Raw genomic sequence first — 21839 nt, 5'->3', positions numbered from 1 at the left:
TAAGAGATTATATAGCAACTGACACAGAACTCCTAAGAATTCAAGCACTGACGACTGAACTGCTGTATAGACCATGAGTTCAGAAAAAGCCTTGTGCGTATTTGCAGATCAGTTAAGATCTCAGAAACAAATTGTTTCTTTTGCCATGACAGAACCATAATTCATTCAGTCTTCCACACCCACTTCCAAAAAGAGAAAAACAAAAGAAAATGTGAGAACTGACATTTTCTACCAGGGATCAGAAAATTACAATTTTTTTTTTTACTATAATACAGCTAATGCAAGTAATTTGCTGAAAGCAATAGGCTACTGTACTAGTCAGAGACACAATCTTTTTTGACAGATGTTAAGGCAAAAATATATAATGTTTGTACTGGCAGATTTCCATTCAAATATAATGAGAACAAAATAAAACATTACACAACCTTTTTGCTTAAATTTACAGATTATGCCCAGAAAATTTACACTAAATACTATTGTCTTTTACTAATAAGTTTGATCACATCCACCTTGCTGATTTCCAAGCAATCAAAAACTAGCTCAATGACCTTCTACAAAGTCCAACTTCTTTGCTTCTGAAAAAAATTCTAGGGTTTCTTTATCATCCTATATTCAATCATGAATACTCAGCTGCACATGCAAAAAATAAGATTTTATAGGACAATACCTCACACAAATTCATGAACAAGAACATGAGTCTACCCATTTAGATACTAAAAATTATTTTATGAATGGAAAGAAGCCTGTATAAGCATGCTTTACTTAAAATTTAGAATGGAGAAAAAAACAAAACAAAACAAAAACGTGAACATTTTATTTTCTATGTCAGTATCTTGTAACAGGGGGATAGTAAGGAACCTGGATTTCATGATTCCCAGGATAGCAATTTCTCCTTTACATTAAGAATATAAATGAGATTTACTGCTACTGACCTAATCCTGGATGCCAAAATATGCAACAGCTTTCTAGAAAACTTAATTTAAAATTATGGTAGCTACAAAAGCGCTTTAGCAAGTAGACAGCATCCATAGCACACATGCACACTCATACACATAGTATATATTGCAAGAAAGCTATAAAGCAAGTTATAAAGTGAGTAAGTACTGTGGAAATAGTGTTGTTACAGTGATATGAACACTACTCTGGCTTTCTAGGGTCTTCAAAAGCCAGTCAAATTATGATGTGTTTAATATTAAAGCTGGCAGTCTTGATATCAATGATTCCAATCAAATGCAAAACGAGATGGCAAACTGACAACCACAACATTTAAAGTTATAAAACCATATGACAATACAGATTCTTTCTTAATACCATGTTAAAAACAGTATCGTTAACAGCAGATAATGCATTAACTGAATAAAGCACCTTGGAGAGCAGAAAATGCTTCCCTTGCTGCCTCTTGAGCATTTTTGCCTTTTGATGGAAGGAAGTGGGCAGTGATACCTGAAAACCACTGGTAACCACTCAGGGATTTTCCTGAACTTCCAAACGTCTTAGCTATAGAAAATGAAGAACAGCACTATGATTATAATAATGAAAGATTTCAGATTAACCCAGAATATATTTTGAATTGTTTAAGTAAGAACTTCTACAGAAAAAAAAAATAATCACAAACTGTAAAAACATCTTCAAAAAAATATTTACAGACAAACAGATATAAACCAAAAACTTAAAAGTACGTGTGCTGGTAACAAAGCTTGCAAATGCTACTTGACAAATCCTTCTCCAACACTGCCTTCAGAAAATATGCCTGCAAGTAGTACTTAGCTGAGATTTCAGTACTTTCTCTCCTCCTTTCCATTTTTGTTGACCTTTTACAATTTCTCTACCTGTTTTGATACAGACTTGGCACAAGACTTGACACTGAAAAGCTAAAATTTTCAAAAGTTTCTAAGTGACACAGGAACAGATTTTCAAACTTATATGCCAAATTTTAATTGAAGTTAGGTGTTTAACCTGGTTCTGATCATCTTAGCAAATCCATAATGTGTTTAGACATTTTTTAACGTCCCACCAGGCACTTATCCATATTCAAGAGCCTAAACACCATTCAATATCAAACACTGTTATGCTATAAAACTTAGTTTTCAGGAAAAGTTTACTAATCTTTGGGTGTAGGTTAACAGTGATGCTGTGGTACTTCAGTGAGGTACCAATCTATGAACTCAGGTTTATCTTGCATTAATCACCTGATGTTTGAGGCAGTAATAATATCAGGCATATGATTAGTTACTGCAGCTCACCTAAAAGAGAGTAACTTGCTAGGCTGCTAAACTTGATCATGCATGTCACCCTGAGGTTGCTTGGGTGGGGACAGACTCATACGCTATGTAAGCAAGTTAAACAGCTGTGTTTTTTACTTCATTTTAGAGTTTGGTTTCCTATCTTCAATTTAAAAATAGTAGCATATGGGTGCAGGTGTGGTTAGACCTTTCAAAAAAAGTTCAGTCCCTCCACTCAAATGAATGATTATATTATAGTAATTTTGTTCAGGCAAACAGAACACATTCATGTGTGTTTTCTGAAAGAAAGAAAGAAAAAAAATGGGTTATGCTCATTCTGTAAAATAACTTGAAATGCTTCATTACTACAGATCTATTGATTCCTATCAGAAGACCACATTGTCGTAGGATCTCTTTTTTTTCCAGACTGGTTATTATAAGGTCACGAACATTCTTTTCAGGAGTGTTCTTATAGTAATTAACACCATACTCCATCACAGCATGAAATATTCAATATTATTTTTCTAATGAAATCTGTGCAAGACTCACTGAAATCCAAAGAATTATGTTTCAAAGACTTCCAGATGACTGGAATGTTCTTCTGTGGTTCATCCTCTTCTGATAAAGGGAAAATATCGTCCTCATTGTAGCTTACCTCACAAGAACAGCTATTGACCATAAATGTACCTGAAGACTCACCCTGCTTGAGACAAACATTATAAAATAAGCAAGTAAACAGCATGCCAAGCAGTATGAAATCAGCACATTTTATCATTCAAATTTTGGGTTTCAATTACAAAAAATACTGTAGCTTAATGGGTACGTAAGCTTAGAACAACTCATGGAAGAACACTGTTAGGATTTCCCACTACTTAGAATGCAGAAAGTGGCAGGATACAATGCGCTCCTGTTGACATACCATATGGAATAAAAATGCAGAATTAGTAGTAAAAAAGGACAACAGATATGAAAAATTATGAGATTCAAGAGAAAGAAGGAATACTATGATGAAGAAATGCTATTCCACAATTACATACAGGACAACTGTGTTTTCCAAAAATAGTATAAATTAAGTGAAAAAAGGAACAAAAATACAGAAGTAACAATTTGATCATTAAAACGGTCACTAAACACTTGAAACAGAGCAAAAGGCTAACAAGAAAGTTTTAAAACTTTGTGGAATCTTGAATGAATGCAGTCCATAGGAAAAAAAAAAAAACAAAATCTTTTTCTATTTGTCTCACAAAGACTATCCTTTCCATCAAACTAACCATGCTTTGGAATGCTCAGAGTTTTGAGATACAGAAAAGAGCATTTATCAAGATTTATACATCAAAGTGTGGTGTATTTCTTGACAAGGAAGGAAAATAATTCACTGTACCTTCTCTTCTTCCCAAATGCTTTCTTAGGCCTAGGAAGAGAAAACTACCCAGCACACCTTTAAAAGCAAAATACACAGGCAGAGTAGTGTGCTTGACCGGTCTTCTAAAATTCTGTGTCCATTATATTTTCAACAAGTCATGTAATTATAGCATACATATATAATTTTTTTAATTTTAGAACAATCAGAACCCTACTTGCTTTAACCTGATTTTCCAAGGCAGCCTAATCTGCAGAGCATGTTGACTTTGGGATCACTAGCTTGGCTAGTACTACTTGTCTTCATCTAAAAAAAATATGAATTATGACAGAATTTATCCATAAACCTCAACCAAACATCACTGCATGCTGTAACTCCAGATTCTATTGATTAATTTTCTGCTCAAAGGCCTCAAATTTCATATAGTGTCTAAACTATGCATTTTACTGCAGTCTTCTTAAATACTAAATTCACAAAAAATGATGATAAAGCCAAATAAAGCAAGATTAAGAGTTGACAAAATATGAAGCCTTTGGCAATCCTTAAATATGGATTAGAAACTGCTGAATACTCTTTTAGCTCACAAATTAGTGTACTATCTATAGAATTTCCATGCAAAATGTCTATGAAAAGGAATATTGATATCATATGGTGAAGCACTCATAAGGTCACTTGAAGTTAGACCCTCTGTATTCTCTGCTTTTTAACAATCAGATCTCATATCAAGCTGTCAAACAAAATGGGATATATTAAAAATTACTAATCAAATTTGAATATAGACTTTTTTTAAAAAAAGTAATTTCATTTTATTTTTTCTTTCCTTTGGAAGACAAAACATATCTTATTGCAACTTCAAAAGTTTTCTCTTGATATTAAGCAAAAAAAAAAGTAAGAAAAAAGGCAGAAAACTATAGTATGCATCAGAAGTCTGCAATGAGAACTCAGCATTTACATCGATATTTGACTTCACTGGAGAGAAAAAGGATCCAGTTAAGTTAAAGCAGTGTATTTGGAAATTCTCAGGAAAGGCTAAATTATAAAAAGGTCATTACCTGTGAGAGGAAACTCAGCTCTGCTGCCTCTAAAAGGGCTCAAGGGGAGTTTTATGAGCACTGTAAACAGTAAAGCTATGCTCTAAGAGGGCCTGATGTTCTTTGATTGGACCTCATTTTATTCATTCCTCCAAGAAAAGCATGAAAGTCAAGGCAATAATCTACTTTATATGAATCAATTCTACATAAGAGGTTAAAAGAAGTCAACTAAATGTGACATAACAGCACAAAGATGAAAACTGCAATTTAGCACAAACACGACATGCATTCCAACATTACAATACACAAGCATCCAAAAGCATCTATACCATTTCCCACTCACTGAATTACACCTTTGACTACTGCTGTTGGTTGATATATTTTGCTGTTACGTGGAGAACTGCCTGATAGCCCCTAATGCTTCAGGTATGACTTAGAAAATAAAGAAACAGGAACACAAATCTGTTATTGAAATAGATCTTAAGATGGATTATGCTACAAGAACCAAGAAAATTCAATTTTTTCTATTTTTTGTAAAAGTTTCTATTTTTTTATCCATAAGATGTCAGTTTATAGAAATACACAGACTGTATAGAGGCATGAAGTGCTAAAAGTGCTACCATTTCCTTCTTGCAAATTGTTGTTTTAATAAATTAGTTGCTTTCACTGGCTAATTTGTAACGTCCATCGTGAAACAATCAATTTGCATTGTAGCACAAGCATTCACTGAGTACTAATGTAACATATACAGAGTTTGCACCTCTTGGTCCTACCCCCTGAGTAAGCATGCACAGACACAGTGGTATGAATGATACTATCACAATGCTGCTTGGGGTTTTGTTTTTACATCACCTGTATTTTAACTTCAATATGGTATAACAATCCATCACTAGGCAAAAAATATGTTAACTGGAAAGGGAAAAGTTCCAGCTTGCCAGTATGACAGCCACTTTGTTTCTCACTTTTGTTAAGCTTTACATAATTATCTTTTAAGAGATCTAGAGCTACAGATATCTTCTGTGGGTACTATTAGAGACCTGTAACTTCTCTCCATTCTCTAACCTGGAGGACTGAATTTATACGCTCTGCAAGTGAACATGAAAAGAGCACCTATTCCATTTTTATGCCATCTGTGAAAATTGTTCTTTCAACTATGTTTCTAAACATGTTTTCTGAAAAATGTGCTTCATAAAAATTCATGGGGATGTAGTGAGACTCGCAGACTGTATCACAACTGGTTTGGTGTAACCTACAGAACTCCCCTGTAGCTTTGTAATTTGTTAATATTACAAATATCCCAAACTGATGCCGCATGAAAATTTCATATCATCCACAGTCACATCCCTTTTTCCTAAATATGTCAATATTTTATAAATTGTTAAGCTTATATCAATATTGCTTCACAGATATAAATAAAATTATACATCTGTGTTTACACACATACAAAAACAGCTGGTCAGTCGCAAAATTTTTGGAAATTACTAAGAAATACTAGAAATTCTACAATGTCTCTTCCATACACCAAAGACCATAAAAATAATTATAGACTACTGTTGATTTCAATGCCTATGATACATCACAATGATTCATTCAAGGCTGCCTCCCACAATGCTCCAGAAACATAGGTAATCAATCACTTTCCGCAGCAGCACAGGTGCAGGCTACAGCAGAAGTATTAGGTGTGGAACCTGGCACTAGAAGAACAACAGGCTCAATGCCAGCCTAAGTAGAGCTGCCAGACTCTGTTTAGTAGCTATATTCAAATCTCATACAAATGTTGGTCTTCCATTCCTGTCGACAGAGAAAGTAATCTAAGAATTTAAAACTTAAAGTTATAGACTGCCACAAACAGACTAACTTTCCCTGAATAATATTCTCATCACTTTAAAAACAAAAAATCAAGCTTGCTATAATGACATTTTAATTAAATCTTACAGAACCTATTTTATCACATAACATTTTCATGTTACTTCACAGAAGCAATATATTTTCCCATTTGTTACACTGTTTCTCCCACACCCACTGTACATTGTGATACCAACCTAATTTTGGATCAGAGCCTGCATGCATGCATATGCTTAACTATATTCACATAACTCATGTCATTGATGCAAGTGCGCTCAGAATGAAGTTAAGCAAATGCACGAGTGTTCCAAGATCCAAATTCTCCTGTTGAAAAAGCCTTGGAGCTAGGACTTTGACTGATATAGCTGAAATTCCATGCAGTGGTCTTTTATGAAAACAACAGATTGCCTTCTTAAAAAGCTTACATTCTCCACTACAGAAACTGGTATAAAAACCTATCACAACACAATTCCAAAACTGATAGTTCTCCCACTGAGCAGCAACGAGAATACAGTGGGGCAGAGAGCTCAGAAGACATATGGAAAGACTATGATAATATCTTTATTCTTTGTGGTGTACCTTGATAACAGAATTTCTTGAAATAAATATAATGAGAGAGACCACATACATCTCCTTGCAGTATTTCAAGTACAATACATAGACACATAGGAAAGAAAGTCCTTTAGTCTGAAAGATTTTCAAATAAAGTCTCTTCGTTATGAAAAGAGAACAAAAAAGTCTCTTTTCTCAGAGCACTGGACTGAATCTGCAACCAAATGGAGTAGGAAAGAAAATCTTTTATTTATTATCTTAATATTTGAAATAAATCAGTGTACAAAAAAAATTTGGCAGTGTTTGTTACGAAGTTTTAAAAAACATAACTACAAGGTTTATCTATATTCTTATGATGCAGAAGGGAAACTAAAGGTTACCTAGGAGAAGTATCATTCAATGATGACAAAGTATTCAAAAAATGCCACCCACAATGCCACCAACAAAACATATTTTGCAACTTGAAATTCCTTCCTGTTCCCCCAGACATCCCTTACAAAGTCTAATTCTACAGCTAAAGTCCTAAATGGAGATTAACTAAAATAATTCAGGCCAGAAGGAACCGAACAGAAATAGGCTACGAAGTTAAATCAAATCTAACCTGCAGGATCATGCTCCTTTAGTACCCAAGGCACGTAAATATCTCCCAAACACCTCTTCTAACTTTTACAAGTGTTTTTAAAATCACCTCCAAATTGACTTGTGAAATAGATCTGCTGATGTTTAACAGGGGCATAACTGCTTGCACTTCTGAAATGTGTTCCACCCAGCTAGGTCATGATCTTTTAGAAACAGGAAAACAAATAAGCCTCATAATATCAATTTATGATAGGTAAATATAATGCAATAGTATGCTACAAGAAAGAGCAGCAGCAGGCATGATTCCTGTATCTCTTACAGGCAAACAGGCTCCTTTCTTCTGCCAAGTGCAGAAAGAAAACAACATGATTCCCTCTAATTCCGGACTACCCCTAACTTAAGGGGCTGCAGTTTCACAGCTTGTATTGTTTGATGTATGTGTGCTCCTACTCACTGGAACTTGGGGAACAAAGTATTCATTGTTAAATGTGGGAAAGAGCAAATCTTAAAGCATGAATGATAGCTAGTATGTTCACTACTGTCATCAGAAGTATGTTCACATCAGCAGAAGCTCCAACAGCTTTAATTTCTGTTTCTGATCATTCAAAAGCCAACACAACTAAACAGAGTAACAGAATAGTATAATATGGGGAAAATAAAAATGTTTTGCAAGTCCACTGTGTTGTCAAAGTAAAAAAAAAACTTTCACAGTTGTATTTTTGCCTAATTGAAAATATTCAAAATTAAATTTGTATTGAATAGAAAAAGCTGATACACTTGATTTAGAGCTTCTGGAATATGCTTCAGAAATTGCCTCCCCCTCAACAAAAAACATTCTACATTTTACATGCACAAAGTGACAGTCTTATTGGCAAAGTAAAATATTGATGAAGCTAGGTATCTATATTATGTACATCACAGTGGTGACCTTGTTTTTTACCACGGAGTAAATGAGGCATTCCTGAATTTTGAGCATTAGTGTTTTATAAGCATTATTATTTATTCTTGATGTTTTTGTAAAATGCCTACAAAAAAGTTATCTTAAGCCATGTTTACCGAACTTTTAATAATGTTTTAATACTAATATCTTATATTTATTTATCTCTTTAGCCTCTTCTGTATCACTGGTAATGAAAGAAGAGGGTGTGTTAAAAAAAAGCTTCCATTATTATGCAAAAACACATCTTGAAGTTGCACGGTAATGTATCAAATCAGAACAGTGAGTAAAATGTTATTTTCCCCCAGGCACAAGGGCTCATTTTGCTGCCAGAAACAATCTAAAACAAATTTCTACACAGGCTTTGTAGTTAAACATGAAGAGATTTAGCTGAAGAAAATGCATTATAGAGGAGGAAAGACAGCAGAGACTAAGGTACACTAGCTATAATTGCATAATGATTATAAAAGTAAATTCAAAGAATGTAAAATTAACACCTGTGGCACATAACAAAGATAAAATGAATATACAATAAAAGTTAAAAATATGTATATCTCTCAGTTGAAATTATAACAAAACTGATGTCATAATACTTATTAGAATTACACATCACCGTGCAGTCTATTAATGGTTTCTATAAAGTGCTTACACAAGTGGCTACTTTTACACATTGTTCATAATGCAGTATTTTTTGCCCAATTTTCAGTAATCCCTTGAAAGCCTGAAACTAAAATTAGTTCTCCTTCTAAAGCAGTTTTTCCCCGCAGTGATTCGTTATTGTAGGATTGACTTTTAAGTGCTGAATTACTAACTGATACTTAAATTTTTTTGTAGGGCTTGTAAGCACCAAATAGTGAGAAAAAGTACAGTACTACAGGCATATCAATCTTGAAGGCATCTCTATCATGATGCAGTTAAACTGTGCTAACTTAGTAACATTATGCTCTCAAAGACTGACTGAAAAACTCTCCATATTCATAACTTCTTGAAAACCTAGCTTATTTTATCGTGACATAAAATAATCTATAGCCAAAAGATTCTAATGCTTTTCCTTGAGACAACCACCGCAGAAAATAGACTATTTCCCTTTTAACTATACAAGACATCAGTTTATATACCAAAATCCAGGGCAAGCCTCTGTAAACCCTTTGAGAGTGTGACAGCTTTGTCTACAATGGATTTGAAATATGATTTACTACAACACTGCTTGAGACTGTGAGGCTTTAACCAAATCTAAAACATCTACATAAGAAGAGGAAAAGAGCTTCTGAACAGATAAAAGTAGAATCTTGATTCTTATATAAAATGTTATGCATTTTAATATGATTTTTGCCTGATTTATGTAAAGCTTTGTGTTTTTCATTTTCCCTAGCCTGTCACATTGTAGTGATGTATGGTGCATTTTAGCATCAAGTTTGCCATGAGCAATAAAGTCAGTGCCCCCAAAGAAATATTAATATATTATCACTCTTCCCCACCATGCCCTGCTCCCAAATTTTCCTTTATTCAGCATATTTGGTTTTGCTTCACATAGTTAGTTGATATCCTTTTCACAGTCTCCCACACAAATATTTAATGTTTTATTTTTGAAAGAAATCCCAAACTAGAAATTGACAGGATGAAATACAATTTACTTTCCAAGGCAAGAGTGAGGCCATCATGGAAGAAAAATGTACAGGTATTTTATCTGTTTGGAACAATAAAATCAAAAAGAGGGGGGAAAAAAAGGCATGATCTATTGAAAGAAATTCAGGAAATGTAGTTGCTTAAGAGACATGAAATGTAAAATACCAATACAATAACGTTCTATAACAATCCCTGCACCTAGCACATGTTCAGTGATCTTCAAAGTGTAGAAAGAAGTAGGAAGAGACCTATAAAAAGATAACTGCAACAGTAGTAGGAAGTTCATGAGGCGCTCTCTTCAACAAAATACTAGCACTTACAGATGTTCAGGAGGAAAAACGATTCATTTTACCCATGAGACAATGAAAAGAAAAACAGGAAAGTGATGACAAATACTAAGGAAAATAACTTCTGTTTTGACCTTCTTAGCTCTGCTCATATAAAAGTCTGCAATATTTAAACCACTAGAGTTCCCATTCCTGTTCTGCTGTTTCCATGGAATCATAAGTTAAGAGAATGAATCCCAGTGAAATACTAATGATTTCTTTAAGATCTTTGACCAGGATAATCTTCTTTACATGATTTGAAGTCATTCATTAGATGTATCTTTCATATGGAAAAGATAAAACAAAAAGTGGTACATTTAAAACTTGAGCATTTTCAGGTCAGCAAATTTTTGAATCATCCACTTTACATAAGAAACAGCAAAAAGAGATGCCACCTCCCAGCAAATCAACACTGTTCATACAGTTTCCTAATACAGCTGTGTTCCACAGTGTGGCTAGCTGTACTACACAGGTTACATATGTGCTTGACTGAACCACGTTGGCTGAGCACCTTGAGGTTTCAAGATGAAAAATGCTACACAAATATACTACCTCCATTCATTCATTTGACACAAGGAAGCATTTGTGTTGAGTTTTTCCTTATGGTAAGTTCTGAAATTCAACTAAATATGTACATTGTTATTTGAAAGTACACCCACATGAGAATATGTAGCTTCACTCCAAACTGTGACAAAGCAACAAAAATAGAAACTATGCATATAGCTTTAAAGGAAGACGACATTTGCAATCTACTTGCCTTATTCTCCAGGTGTAATTTTAAAAAATGAAGGTAGGCCACAGGTGCAAATGCATCAGCCGAATGCACAACCACCTTGGCTGAATCTCTGAAATACAAAATTCTTAGCATCAAATATTAGTATATAATTGCACGTATACACAATACTTAGTCACTGTATAACACAGACTCCAAGGTAACTAATTGAAAATCTATTAATTTCTTATTCAGTTTTCATAAAAATTAAGGAAAAATAGTTTGCTATATAAAATTATACTGTTGAAACACACATTATCTTCACTAATTTTCAATTTTCAAAAGGAATAAACTATACTTCCAGACCAGTATTGACAGATTCAGCTAGCTGTAGTCTATGAAAGCATAAATGACGACATGTTTTACATTCTAGAGACCAATATGTAAAACAATCTTTTAATTTCATCAACAGGAGAATTTTTTTTAAAGTCCATTCTTCTTGATTAATGCTCCAGGGATTAGTTCTTGAAGTATTAACAACATACAATATTTCATGCTGAGAAACTGACTGATTTGACCATCTTGCATCTGATATTGAATACTACTAGACACAACTTTCTAATGCCAAATGTGTTGGTAACAATGATAAACTTCCTGTGTGCTGATTCAAATTAGTTAATTTTAGTTTTCATTTTTACAGGCACAATCTGTCACACTTTGATTCACAAGAGGCAGTATCTGCTATATCCATCTGCATGGTTTTACTACTTAAGAAAAAGGTAGCTCTAGGAAACAAACATCAGAAGGTGAGAAACTCAAAGAAAACATAAGAGAAACTCAGATGCAGTACAAGAAAATCTGAAAATTGTTATAAGTAAGGCTAAGGACACATAGATAATTTTCTTGAAATCACAGTGCCCTTGATACCTTCACAGTATTCAATGAGATGAGATAGATAGATTTAGTAATGCCACATAAAAACCATGCAAACTGGAAACAGTTGAAGTTTTGGCCAGATTCCACTGACTTAATGAAAGTGTAAAATTAACAGAAATATCTGTTCTATAAAATGTGTTTTGGGATTTAAAATAATAAAACTCCTAAGATAATCATAATCATTACATTGCACAATAATGATAAATAACTGTAACATAAGAAGCTCCACTTCCGTTTTAGTAAACTTTTAAAATATTTTGATAAATAAGTCTTCAGCTTCATTCTTGAGTTATTATCAAGATTCTTTACAATTAAAATACTACTTATTCCTTCACGACATCTTAAAAATAGCCCCTTAAGATTAAAATAATTCTTTTCAAATGACCATGGTGTCTTCTAATTCTAACAGAAATAGGTAGAAAATAACTTTGGAAATCTTTAGTAACAGGAATACATAACTAGAAATAATAAAAAACAGACACGAAGACTCCAGTAGTACCTGGGCATCCTCAGTGTCTGAGGATATTCTCAATAAACATTTCTTGCTTGTTCAAGTCCTATACAGGGAAGTCTGGTACTTTTCAGTAATGCATTAACTACTTAAAACTAAATTAACAGAAAAGTTTATATCAGAAAGGAAAAACAAAAATTTAGAATTATTAAACGTATGTATCTGTTGAATTTAAAGACTACCTAGTACCTTAAAAAAATATATTTAACTCCAAAGTAAAAGAAGTAGTCCTACTTGTATCCCTGCATGTTCCAGTTCACTAGTACAGCAGAACAGATGCTAAGCATCGATACCTATGCTAACTGTTCAAAAAGTTTAGAATTCCTGAGTACTTATTTGTTGCTCAAGAACTACTGCAAATATTAAGAGATCACAAATATTTCTTCTTGGTATGAAGTACATTCCTATGACATACAGCTAACACATGGGTATTTGATGGGACCATAATAGATACCTAGTTTAATATGCCAATATTTCTCAGCTGATGGGTCACAATAGGTAGATTATGTGATGCTGAAAATAGTATTACAACAGATATCAAAAGAAAATATTTTTTCCCCGAGTACTTCATTTTCTGTCAGCCTCTCCAAACATACATCATTGTTCTAACTGATTAAATTTACAGCCTTTTTCAATAGTAAATGTAACAAATAGATGGAAAGCAGAACAGTTTTGTTTGTGTCCAATGATGAGTCACCAATTAAAAAAATAGGAAGTCCTGAACTTAATGTCATGTCCAGCTTAGGAAATAGTAAAAAAACCCAAACAAACAAAAAACAAAAAAAACCCCAAACCACATGAAAAGCAGAAATTAAAATTAAAAAACAGTGATTTGAGAGACCCTGATAATTACATCAAAGCCATTTCACTCTGAAAGTCTGAATTTTGAGTAGGAACATGACTACATAAGGTGATTCATGTTTGATTATGATGGAAACACAGGAATTTTGTTGAGGAACATTTTCAGACTTTGGAAAACAATGAAGAATAGTTGAAAAACAGTCTTAATTATCTATTTTTTGAAATCATAATTATCTGATATCTCAAGTTTCCTTGAAGATCTAGAAAATATCTAATAATTTTAAAACACTCTGTAACATTTTCACAGCACAAATATGACAAGTTAGAGCAGGTCTAAGAATACAATCAGTGCTCTCAGTACATAACTATTTTTTTGTGTTTACAGATTTGCGTTTAACTCCAAACCTAGAATTACAAACCTAAACACAGAGCTAACAGTAAGGTATATAAATGCAAAATCATACTTCCCAAATATTTCAAATATGCCAATTTACCCCCCCCAAAAATCAAACTATTCTATCTTCTGTAAATACAAATGGGCTTTTATCATAAGAGTAGATATTAGATGGCATTCACATAGATGAGAAATATCTCTTTATGATTTGAAGAGGTGTCAATCAATTGCACTTTCAATACCAGTATAAAGGAGGACAGGAAATGCTTGGTACCTCTCCAATACTGAGCATAAGAAAGCTGAGAACTGGATTACAATAGTCTACCTGGGAAAACCAGATAAAAACTCATCTGACTCTTGGCTGAATATTTTGATTGTAAGATCTTGCTTTCACTGCTAGATCTTGTTTATTTTCAAATATTTCAGTCAATCTGCCATGCTTCCTTTGTGAGGCATATTTTTTAATGAAGATTGAGAAGAATGACAAGAATTCAATATTCAAAAGGAAAATTCGTCATATAGTCTTACATTAAAGAGACTCCTGCTTCTCCATAGTAAGTAACACATCAAGGCTATATTTTTCTTTTCCTGAACTAGCAGATTTCTTTCTTTTTCAAAGGATATACTATAGAAACATATTTTGTCACAAGTTTCACGTGACAAAAACATCAACCAGTGAAAACACTACCTGAAAGTAGTGTTATAAATGACAGGCGTATTAGATTTTCTCCTGTGGTATTGGGTTTACGTGGCAAGGTTTTGGTAGTGGGGGGCGGTCTGCAGGGGAGGCCTCTATGAGAAGAGCCATGGGGCTGCTGAGCCCATCAGCAACACTGGTGGTGCCTCTGTGGTAACATATTTTTAAAAGGGTAAAAATGTAGTGCAGCACCTGTGACAGGAGTAAGAAGAATGTGAGAGAAACAGCCCTGCAGACACCAAGGTCAGTGACGAAGGAGTACAAAGAGGTGCTCCAAGTGCCAGAGCAGAGATTCCATGCAGCCTGTGGAGAAGACCATAGTGAAGCAGGTTGTTCCGCTGCAGCCCATGGAGGACCACATCAGAGCAGCTATACACACTGCAGCCTGTGGAGGACCCCATGCTGGAGCAGGCTCCTGGCAGGAACTGCAGCCAGTGGAGAGGAGCCCACGCAGGAGCAGGTTTTCTGACAGGAACTGTGGCCCATAGGGGACCCATGCTGGAGCAGTCCATTCCTGAAGGACTGTACCCCATGGAAAGGACCAGCGCTGGAGCAGTTCTGAAGAACTGCTCCATGGGAAAGACCCACATTGGAGCAGTAACATGAACGACTGTCACCCATGGAACAGACCCAGGCTGGAGTGGGGGAAAAGTGTGAAGAGAAGGGAGCAGCAGAGACACAGTGTTATGAACTGACCGCAACCCCATTCCCCATCCCCTTGCACTGCTCAGTGGGGAGGATGTAAAAGAGTCAGGAACAAAGGAGTGAAGTTAAGCCTGCAAAGAATGGGATGGGGAGAGAAGGTGTTTTTAGTTTTGTGTTTGTTTCTCACTATCCTACTCTTTTTTTTTTTAATTGGCAATAAATTAAATTAATTTTGCCCAAGTCGAATCTGGTTTACCCATGACAGTAATTGGAAACCATCACCCTGTTCTCATCTTGATCTACAAGCTTTTTCATCTTATTTTCTCCTCCTGTCTTGCTGAGGAGGGGGACTTGAGAGCAGCTTGGTGGACACCTAGCAGCCAGCCAAGTTTAACCCATCACACCTGTTTTGGAGGCAAAAATAATCTCAAATGTCTTCCTCAGAAACTTTCTCTAGGAAGATGTCTCGGAGGAGTTCAGGAATTTAGGGACCTTGAAAATCCTGACAGGTTTTAATCTCTAAATTGTAATTCTTACAACTCCATTTAAGCTTCAAAAACTGTACCAGGATTTATACCAGAGCCATGGCTATCTAAACATTTGAAAACTATACTAACATAGTTAACAACATGATTACAAAGTCTGTTTATATTCAGTGTATATGAAAAGCAAGAATGAAAAGCACAAAATAAACAAACTTGTAACTTATTTAATTACAAAGAAACTACAAAATATGTTTCTTTAGAAGTTCATAAAGCAACAGATTTCACATGAATGGCCCCTCAAAAGGCATGTCTTTACGACATGAATAATGTAAGAGCTAAGCAGGGCTAATCAAGCCAGAGACACACAATGCCAGTGTAGCTATTCAGTTTCCATTATGGAAACGTATATTTAGAACTAGCTGAGTAACAGTCTGCTGTGCCACATATTTATTATTAAATACCCACTGATTTATATATTTGTCTTTTCCTGTATTTTTTGTGCATTTATTGTTAACTTTTATTATTATTTGGAGTGTCGCCAATAGAAATAAAGACAACTCAGCCAGACCACCTCTGTTTTAGCTTTTCCTAGTTGCTTCAATGGTCATTAAACCATTGATAGCCAGAAATACATTTAGAATATAAGATATTCCTACTTAAACTGGTACTTGGTTGATCCCAAACCAAGGGCACAATGTACTTTCCTAAAAGTGTTCCTCAAATTCTATGGGGGGGGGAAAGAAAAAAAATATCTCTCCACAGTACACCAACCAAGAATTTCTCATGAGATTTGACATAGTTCTCTCCAATCTGTTGTATCTGTGCAAAGAGCTTGGAAAGGAGCACTGGGAAATTATGCATCCAATTCCAATGAACTCCCAGATTTAATCTGTAACATAAGAAGCCTCAAAATAAATAGAAAGAATGTAAATAATTAAACACATTTAAGTGCAAAAACTGATACAAGCACATTTAATCTCTCAGTTAAATCTATCTATCCTTCTTCTGAAGTATACTTTTTCTGAAGTATACTGCCACAGTATAAGTGTGGCAACATAAACGCTGAATAGGCCGTGTTTGTCGGTAACGGGTAGTATTACTCTAAATGACAAAGTTTCACAAAATTCTGCCTCTGATACCTACTGGAATGGATAAAAATTTGTCAGCTTAATAGAAATCATATCAGACTTTAAATACAAAAATTAATCGTGCTCTTGCAATGATTTCACAATATTTTCCTTTTTGCTAGAAGAGACTGAACCGATTCTACCTGAAGGCATATGGGGGAGTTTTGTCCTTTGTCCCCAAGTATATATGCGATAAGATGTACCCAACTATCATACACATTTTATTCTAACTTCCTGCTTAACTTCCCAACTCCTAGTAGTCAGCAGGTTGGTTCACAACCTACGGCTTCTACCTAGCACCTGGTTCCCCTCAGAGAATCTTCTCCAAGAGTCTCACTTCGTGGCCCATATATTCATAATTCCATCCATGAACTTAAATCCAGTTTAAAGATTCTACATTGTTACTTTCTGAATCTTCTTACTAAAGAATTCCATACCTTTCCTGCACAGAGATATCTCCAAACTCAAATTATCTAGCTTTTTAGTTCACTCCAGAGGACATATCTTCCAGTCAACTAATAGTTCAGCAGACATCTGCCAGAGTAGCTGCCATTGCTTTTACCAGTTTGTCTACTGCTCCTCTTCTCCCAAATGCCGTGCAATGAAACACAGTTAACAGCCCTTAGTTCTCTGTGCTTTATACAGACAGATCCCAGTCTTACAGAAAAATGAAACAAATAGACCTTCACCATGAAAGCCTTAATCATGTCTATATGCTCCATAATCTTGACCTTCCCTAAGATGACTGAGTATCACCAATACATGATTACTAGTCTGTTTACTTGGCTAAGAAAAGGAACAGCAGTCAAAACGTCTCACTCTAAGCAAGCAGGGTTAGCTATTTAACAGACTATTAAGAAACTTGCATCAAGACACAAATATTTTCCAAATCCCACTACACAGATTTTAGCAATTTATATCAAAAGAATAAACTACTCAGTGTAAATGAGATGGATTCATGCAAAGTTTGTATTTAAAATATCCTCTAATAATTGAAGAAAAATGTTTATCATTATCATTCTAAGCTGCTAAATTTAAAACACACACACACACACACACACACACACACAGTTAATAGAACCCACAGGCTACTGATGTGGCAGTTTATCAAATGTAGCTGTAATGAAAGATAAATATTACAGGCAATTCGCACTTCATGAAAGGATAAAAGTGTCAGTGTGTAGGTACCAGTTTTACTGCAGGCCATAATCAGCAAGTAAACGAAAGTGCAAATGTCTAAAAAGTTTATAGCTCTCTATGAAGGCCTCGTCTTGTCAGGTATTGATTTAGGTTTTCAGAGGACTTTGCCAGGGCTAAACAAAGTGAGTGTTTGTGAACTTAGAGGACATGTTTTACCTCTGCCAACAAAAGTTGCCTCAAGCTAAATGTGAATATGTTCCCATTGCTTTAATATAAAGAAATGGAAGAAACTGTTCCTTACACAACTATTTTCTTCTTAAATAGAGGGCAGTCCAGAGTGAATGTTTCATATTCTCCACCTTCTCCGCAAACATGGACTCCATATTTCTGAGAAAGCTAACACAAAACGGAAATTAAAATACATAAGTATTACATTAAAGCAGTCTATTAAATATACTTTGCTGAAAATTTCAGTGTGCACTTTCTAAAAGATTACCCATTAAAAGGCTGAAAAAATGCAAATATCATAGAGGGTTCTTGATTTCTTCGTATGCTTATTACGATGATCTAAAAATTACCAATATGTTGTACTTTAAGTAGAATTGGCACTGTAACATTCAGATAAATGAATGAATTCCTAGTCCTTCTTCCTCAGTGGCCATGAAAGGTTGTTCAGACTCTCGTATTTGTCTATCCTTCCTTAGCATAGATGGTTCACTTCCGTGAGAACCTTGTACTGTAAATCAACACAAGAAGTAGCACTTCATATAGAAGTATATAATAAACACCATTTTTGGCAACAGATTCAAGAACTGCATTCTATATTTTGGTAAGTATCCCTTCTTTCAAATTATTCTAACAAATAGAACCAACAAGAGTTTTCTAAGTCAAAACCAAAAAGGTAAAGCAAGATCTAAAGAGGTAGCAACATGCTGTTTCCTTCATAAACTGTACTGAATATACTTTCTAAATCAACATATACATTTATGAATATTCCTGAAGGCCTGGGTATCCCACTAAAACACATAACTACATGAACCAATACATTCAAAGTAAGAGACATGACTACATTAATTATTCCCTGCTTTATAAATGAGCAGCTGTGGAGCAGGAACCAAAGTTCTTTTGCTGAAGTAAGGAGCGCACAACTGCTGAATAGTTCACTGTAATTCTGTATTAACCTACTGTACTGATAGGTAGTAATCAAGCACCTGTACCATGCCTGAGCTTGGGGACACCTTCCTTTTCTCTCTAGGAGAAATGCATCTCCTCATCAGCAGATTATATCACTTTCTAAAGCATCCCAACACTATCTCCTTCAAGCCAAGTCCTGTCCAGGTTTTTTCACATTAAGCAAGCATTAACATCCTGCTTCAAGTAGTTCACGAGAAACTGAACTGCAGTCCCCAACACCATTGCAAACACCAATGTTACTATTGGGAATATTTATTTAACCCCCTTATGCTTTTCCTTAGAGGAACAGATGCCCACCCATGTTGCTTCTGCAGTCAAAGTAGCAATGCAGTTCTCCACAACATGTAGGAGATGGTTAGAAAAAAATCTGTCTGGGGGCTAGAATATAATTCCAAATCTGTTGTTTGTCTGTTGTTAGGCAAGCATGAGACTGGGTTATTTATACAATGTAGCTTCAATTTTTTCTATGTTTCCCAGAATATTTGTGTAGCAAATCTATTTGATATATTCAAATGATACTGTATTTTTATTGTTGAAGCTGAATGTATAGTTTGTGTCACTTTACAGTTCTCTTTCAAAGTTTTTTATTTTAAAACTTCAAAGAATGTTTACAACTTCAGCCATCATCTTTGCTAAAAAAAAAATAAAAATTCAAAATTAGGTGTGAAAGAATAAAATTAAATATGTGGAACTTGAATGTTTTCATAAAATCGAAGACCACATTTTAAAATTAAAATTCAGTTAGTTAAACAAAAGGCCTGAATCCTCTTCAGCCTTTATTTTGGAGAAAAGTATAAATGCTCTGAGAAAACAATACCTTGGTAATGCTTTATGTGACTTTGTCTGGTGGTATAAAATCTAAATCTCTTTTGGAACATATATTAAATCATTTTTCAATGTCTTGTTATGAGAGGTATTTTTCATTTTTCCTTTCACATTTTCTTTTAAAGGAAAGGAGCAGAAGAAAACCTTTAATCAAGTGCTCATTAAAAAATTACACTCCTGACATAAAAGAGAACTCCATCTGTCAACAATGGCAACAAGGTTTCTATAGGACAAATACATCAAGAATAATTAGTGTTGATGCAACAAGAATGGACAACCTACAAAACAGTTAGTCAAAACCTTTTATTGTTCCTCTTGTTGTAGCTTCCACTGCAAAAAACCCTAAACAAAACTATTAAAAAAATGAAAGGGAGAAAACCAGAAAAGATCTTTCTAGCTGTAACCTTTCCACAGTGAATACAGGGAGTGACTGTTTACAAGTCACTTTCAAAATTGGTAGCTCTGCTTTGTAAACATCAGTGCCTAGAATAATTATTGGCAATTAACATTGAATACTCAAAAGATGTGAGACTATTTCCTATCTTTGTTGTGGGAAATCCTCATTTTCAATGTCACTAGCTTCAAGATCATTTTGACACCAATTATACAAGGTGCTAAAGGATTTTCAGTTCCCACTAATGTCAACAAGAACTGAGGATATTCAGCAGCTCATAGAACAGATTCTTAATGTTCATTTAACACAGTCAGCAATATTTTTAAAATGTCATCAATGATATCAGAAATTTGCCTTTTAGTCATTTAGAATATTAACATTTTTTGAAGACCACTTATTTTGTTTTGCAAGTTGGATGTTACATTCATAACAATACGACAGCTTAGACTCTAACCTAAACTTTCTGATTGCTAAATCTGCCTTCTAGTTCAGATGAGCCAGAAAACAGCAAATTTACAATTACACTTAACTAAAAATGCAAGTCCAATTCAAAATCCAAAATAAATATATGATGAAAACAACTTCTAGACTACACAAAATTAATCTTAACTCAAATACACAATGAGACACAAGGTATGTAAACGATCAGTCCAAACATTACCCAAAGAACAGTCTCGTCCTACCTTGGGAATGAAACACAAGGATTAAAGCTGACTTTCTCATTTAAGTTTAGTAATCAAAGATAAAAGATATGAATTCAAGTGCTTCCTATTTCAAGTGAAGATTTTGTTCCCAGACAGAAATTGTAACGCTTAGTAAATTCTCTATAATTACAGAAACGCTTTTTACATCAAGAAGTACTCATCAACTTCTAAGGCAAACATACGAATGACTAAACATTTTCTTATTGTCTATTAGCAGAGACAGAAGTAGAGACAAATATAACCATAATATGCATTTACCATTCTATTATATAAATTATAACGAGAGTGTGAGCAGCCCCTGCGATATGGCAAGTTGCCAACAAATTCTTTAGTGTAAAAAGCTAGGGCTCCTGATATATAGGAAACAGTGGCACATGAGAGCAATTTAATAATTTAGTAATTATGTAGCAACCATTAATCAATAATTAATCAAAGACCTGTCATTTATTAAAAAAACCAATAATTCAAGAACTTTCCTTGCCACAATGCCAATGTCCTGAGCCAGGAAAATTCACCCCTGATAAAAGTATGGGTTGCAGATCATCGTTGTACTCATAAGTTCTACCTTCTGTATGTAAAGCCAGAAAAAAAATTGCAAAATTCAATCAAAGTTTTTCCCACTCAATATTCCTCTGTTTTTCTGCTGCTACAGCAGCAAAAACACCTCACCTTTATGTCAGTAATTATTATAATTTCTATTGTACACATAAACTAAAGTAAATCAGAAGACTGAAAATTTATGTGACAATATATTTTTCCAAAGTTAAATAATTCAGTGGATGAAATCAGGGCTGGG

The 21839-nt window shown here is 34.4% G+C and overlaps 1 protein-coding gene across 2 annotated transcripts in view; it reads right to left on the bottom strand.

The window, feature by feature from the left end:
• DPH6 (diphthamine biosynthesis 6) overlaps nt 1–21839 on the bottom strand; it is a 217233-nt gene that overhangs the window by 124809 nt on the left and 70585 nt on the right. The window contains exons 7-10 of one of the 2 annotated variants that reach the window (XM_072865524.1): nt 18228–18322; nt 11236–11323; nt 2772–2925; nt 1366–1497 (exon numbers count right to left, since the gene is read on the bottom strand). In XM_072865524.1, coding sequence (XP_072721625.1) covers nt 1366–1497; nt 2772–2925; nt 11236–11323; nt 18228–18322 — 469 coding nt within the window. The remainder of the gene's footprint in view (nt 1–1365; nt 1498–2771; nt 2926–11235; nt 11324–18227; nt 18323–21839) is intronic. The other variant, XM_072865525.1, reaches the window with a different exon arrangement.

Source organism: Ciconia boyciana, chromosome 6 (assembly GCF_034638445.1).
Source record: "Ciconia boyciana chromosome 6, ASM3463844v1, whole genome shotgun sequence".
NCBI classification, from domain to species: domain Eukaryota; kingdom Metazoa; phylum Chordata; class Aves; order Ciconiiformes; family Ciconiidae; genus Ciconia; species Ciconia boyciana.
This window is presented reverse-complemented; position numbering and strand designations above follow the sequence as displayed.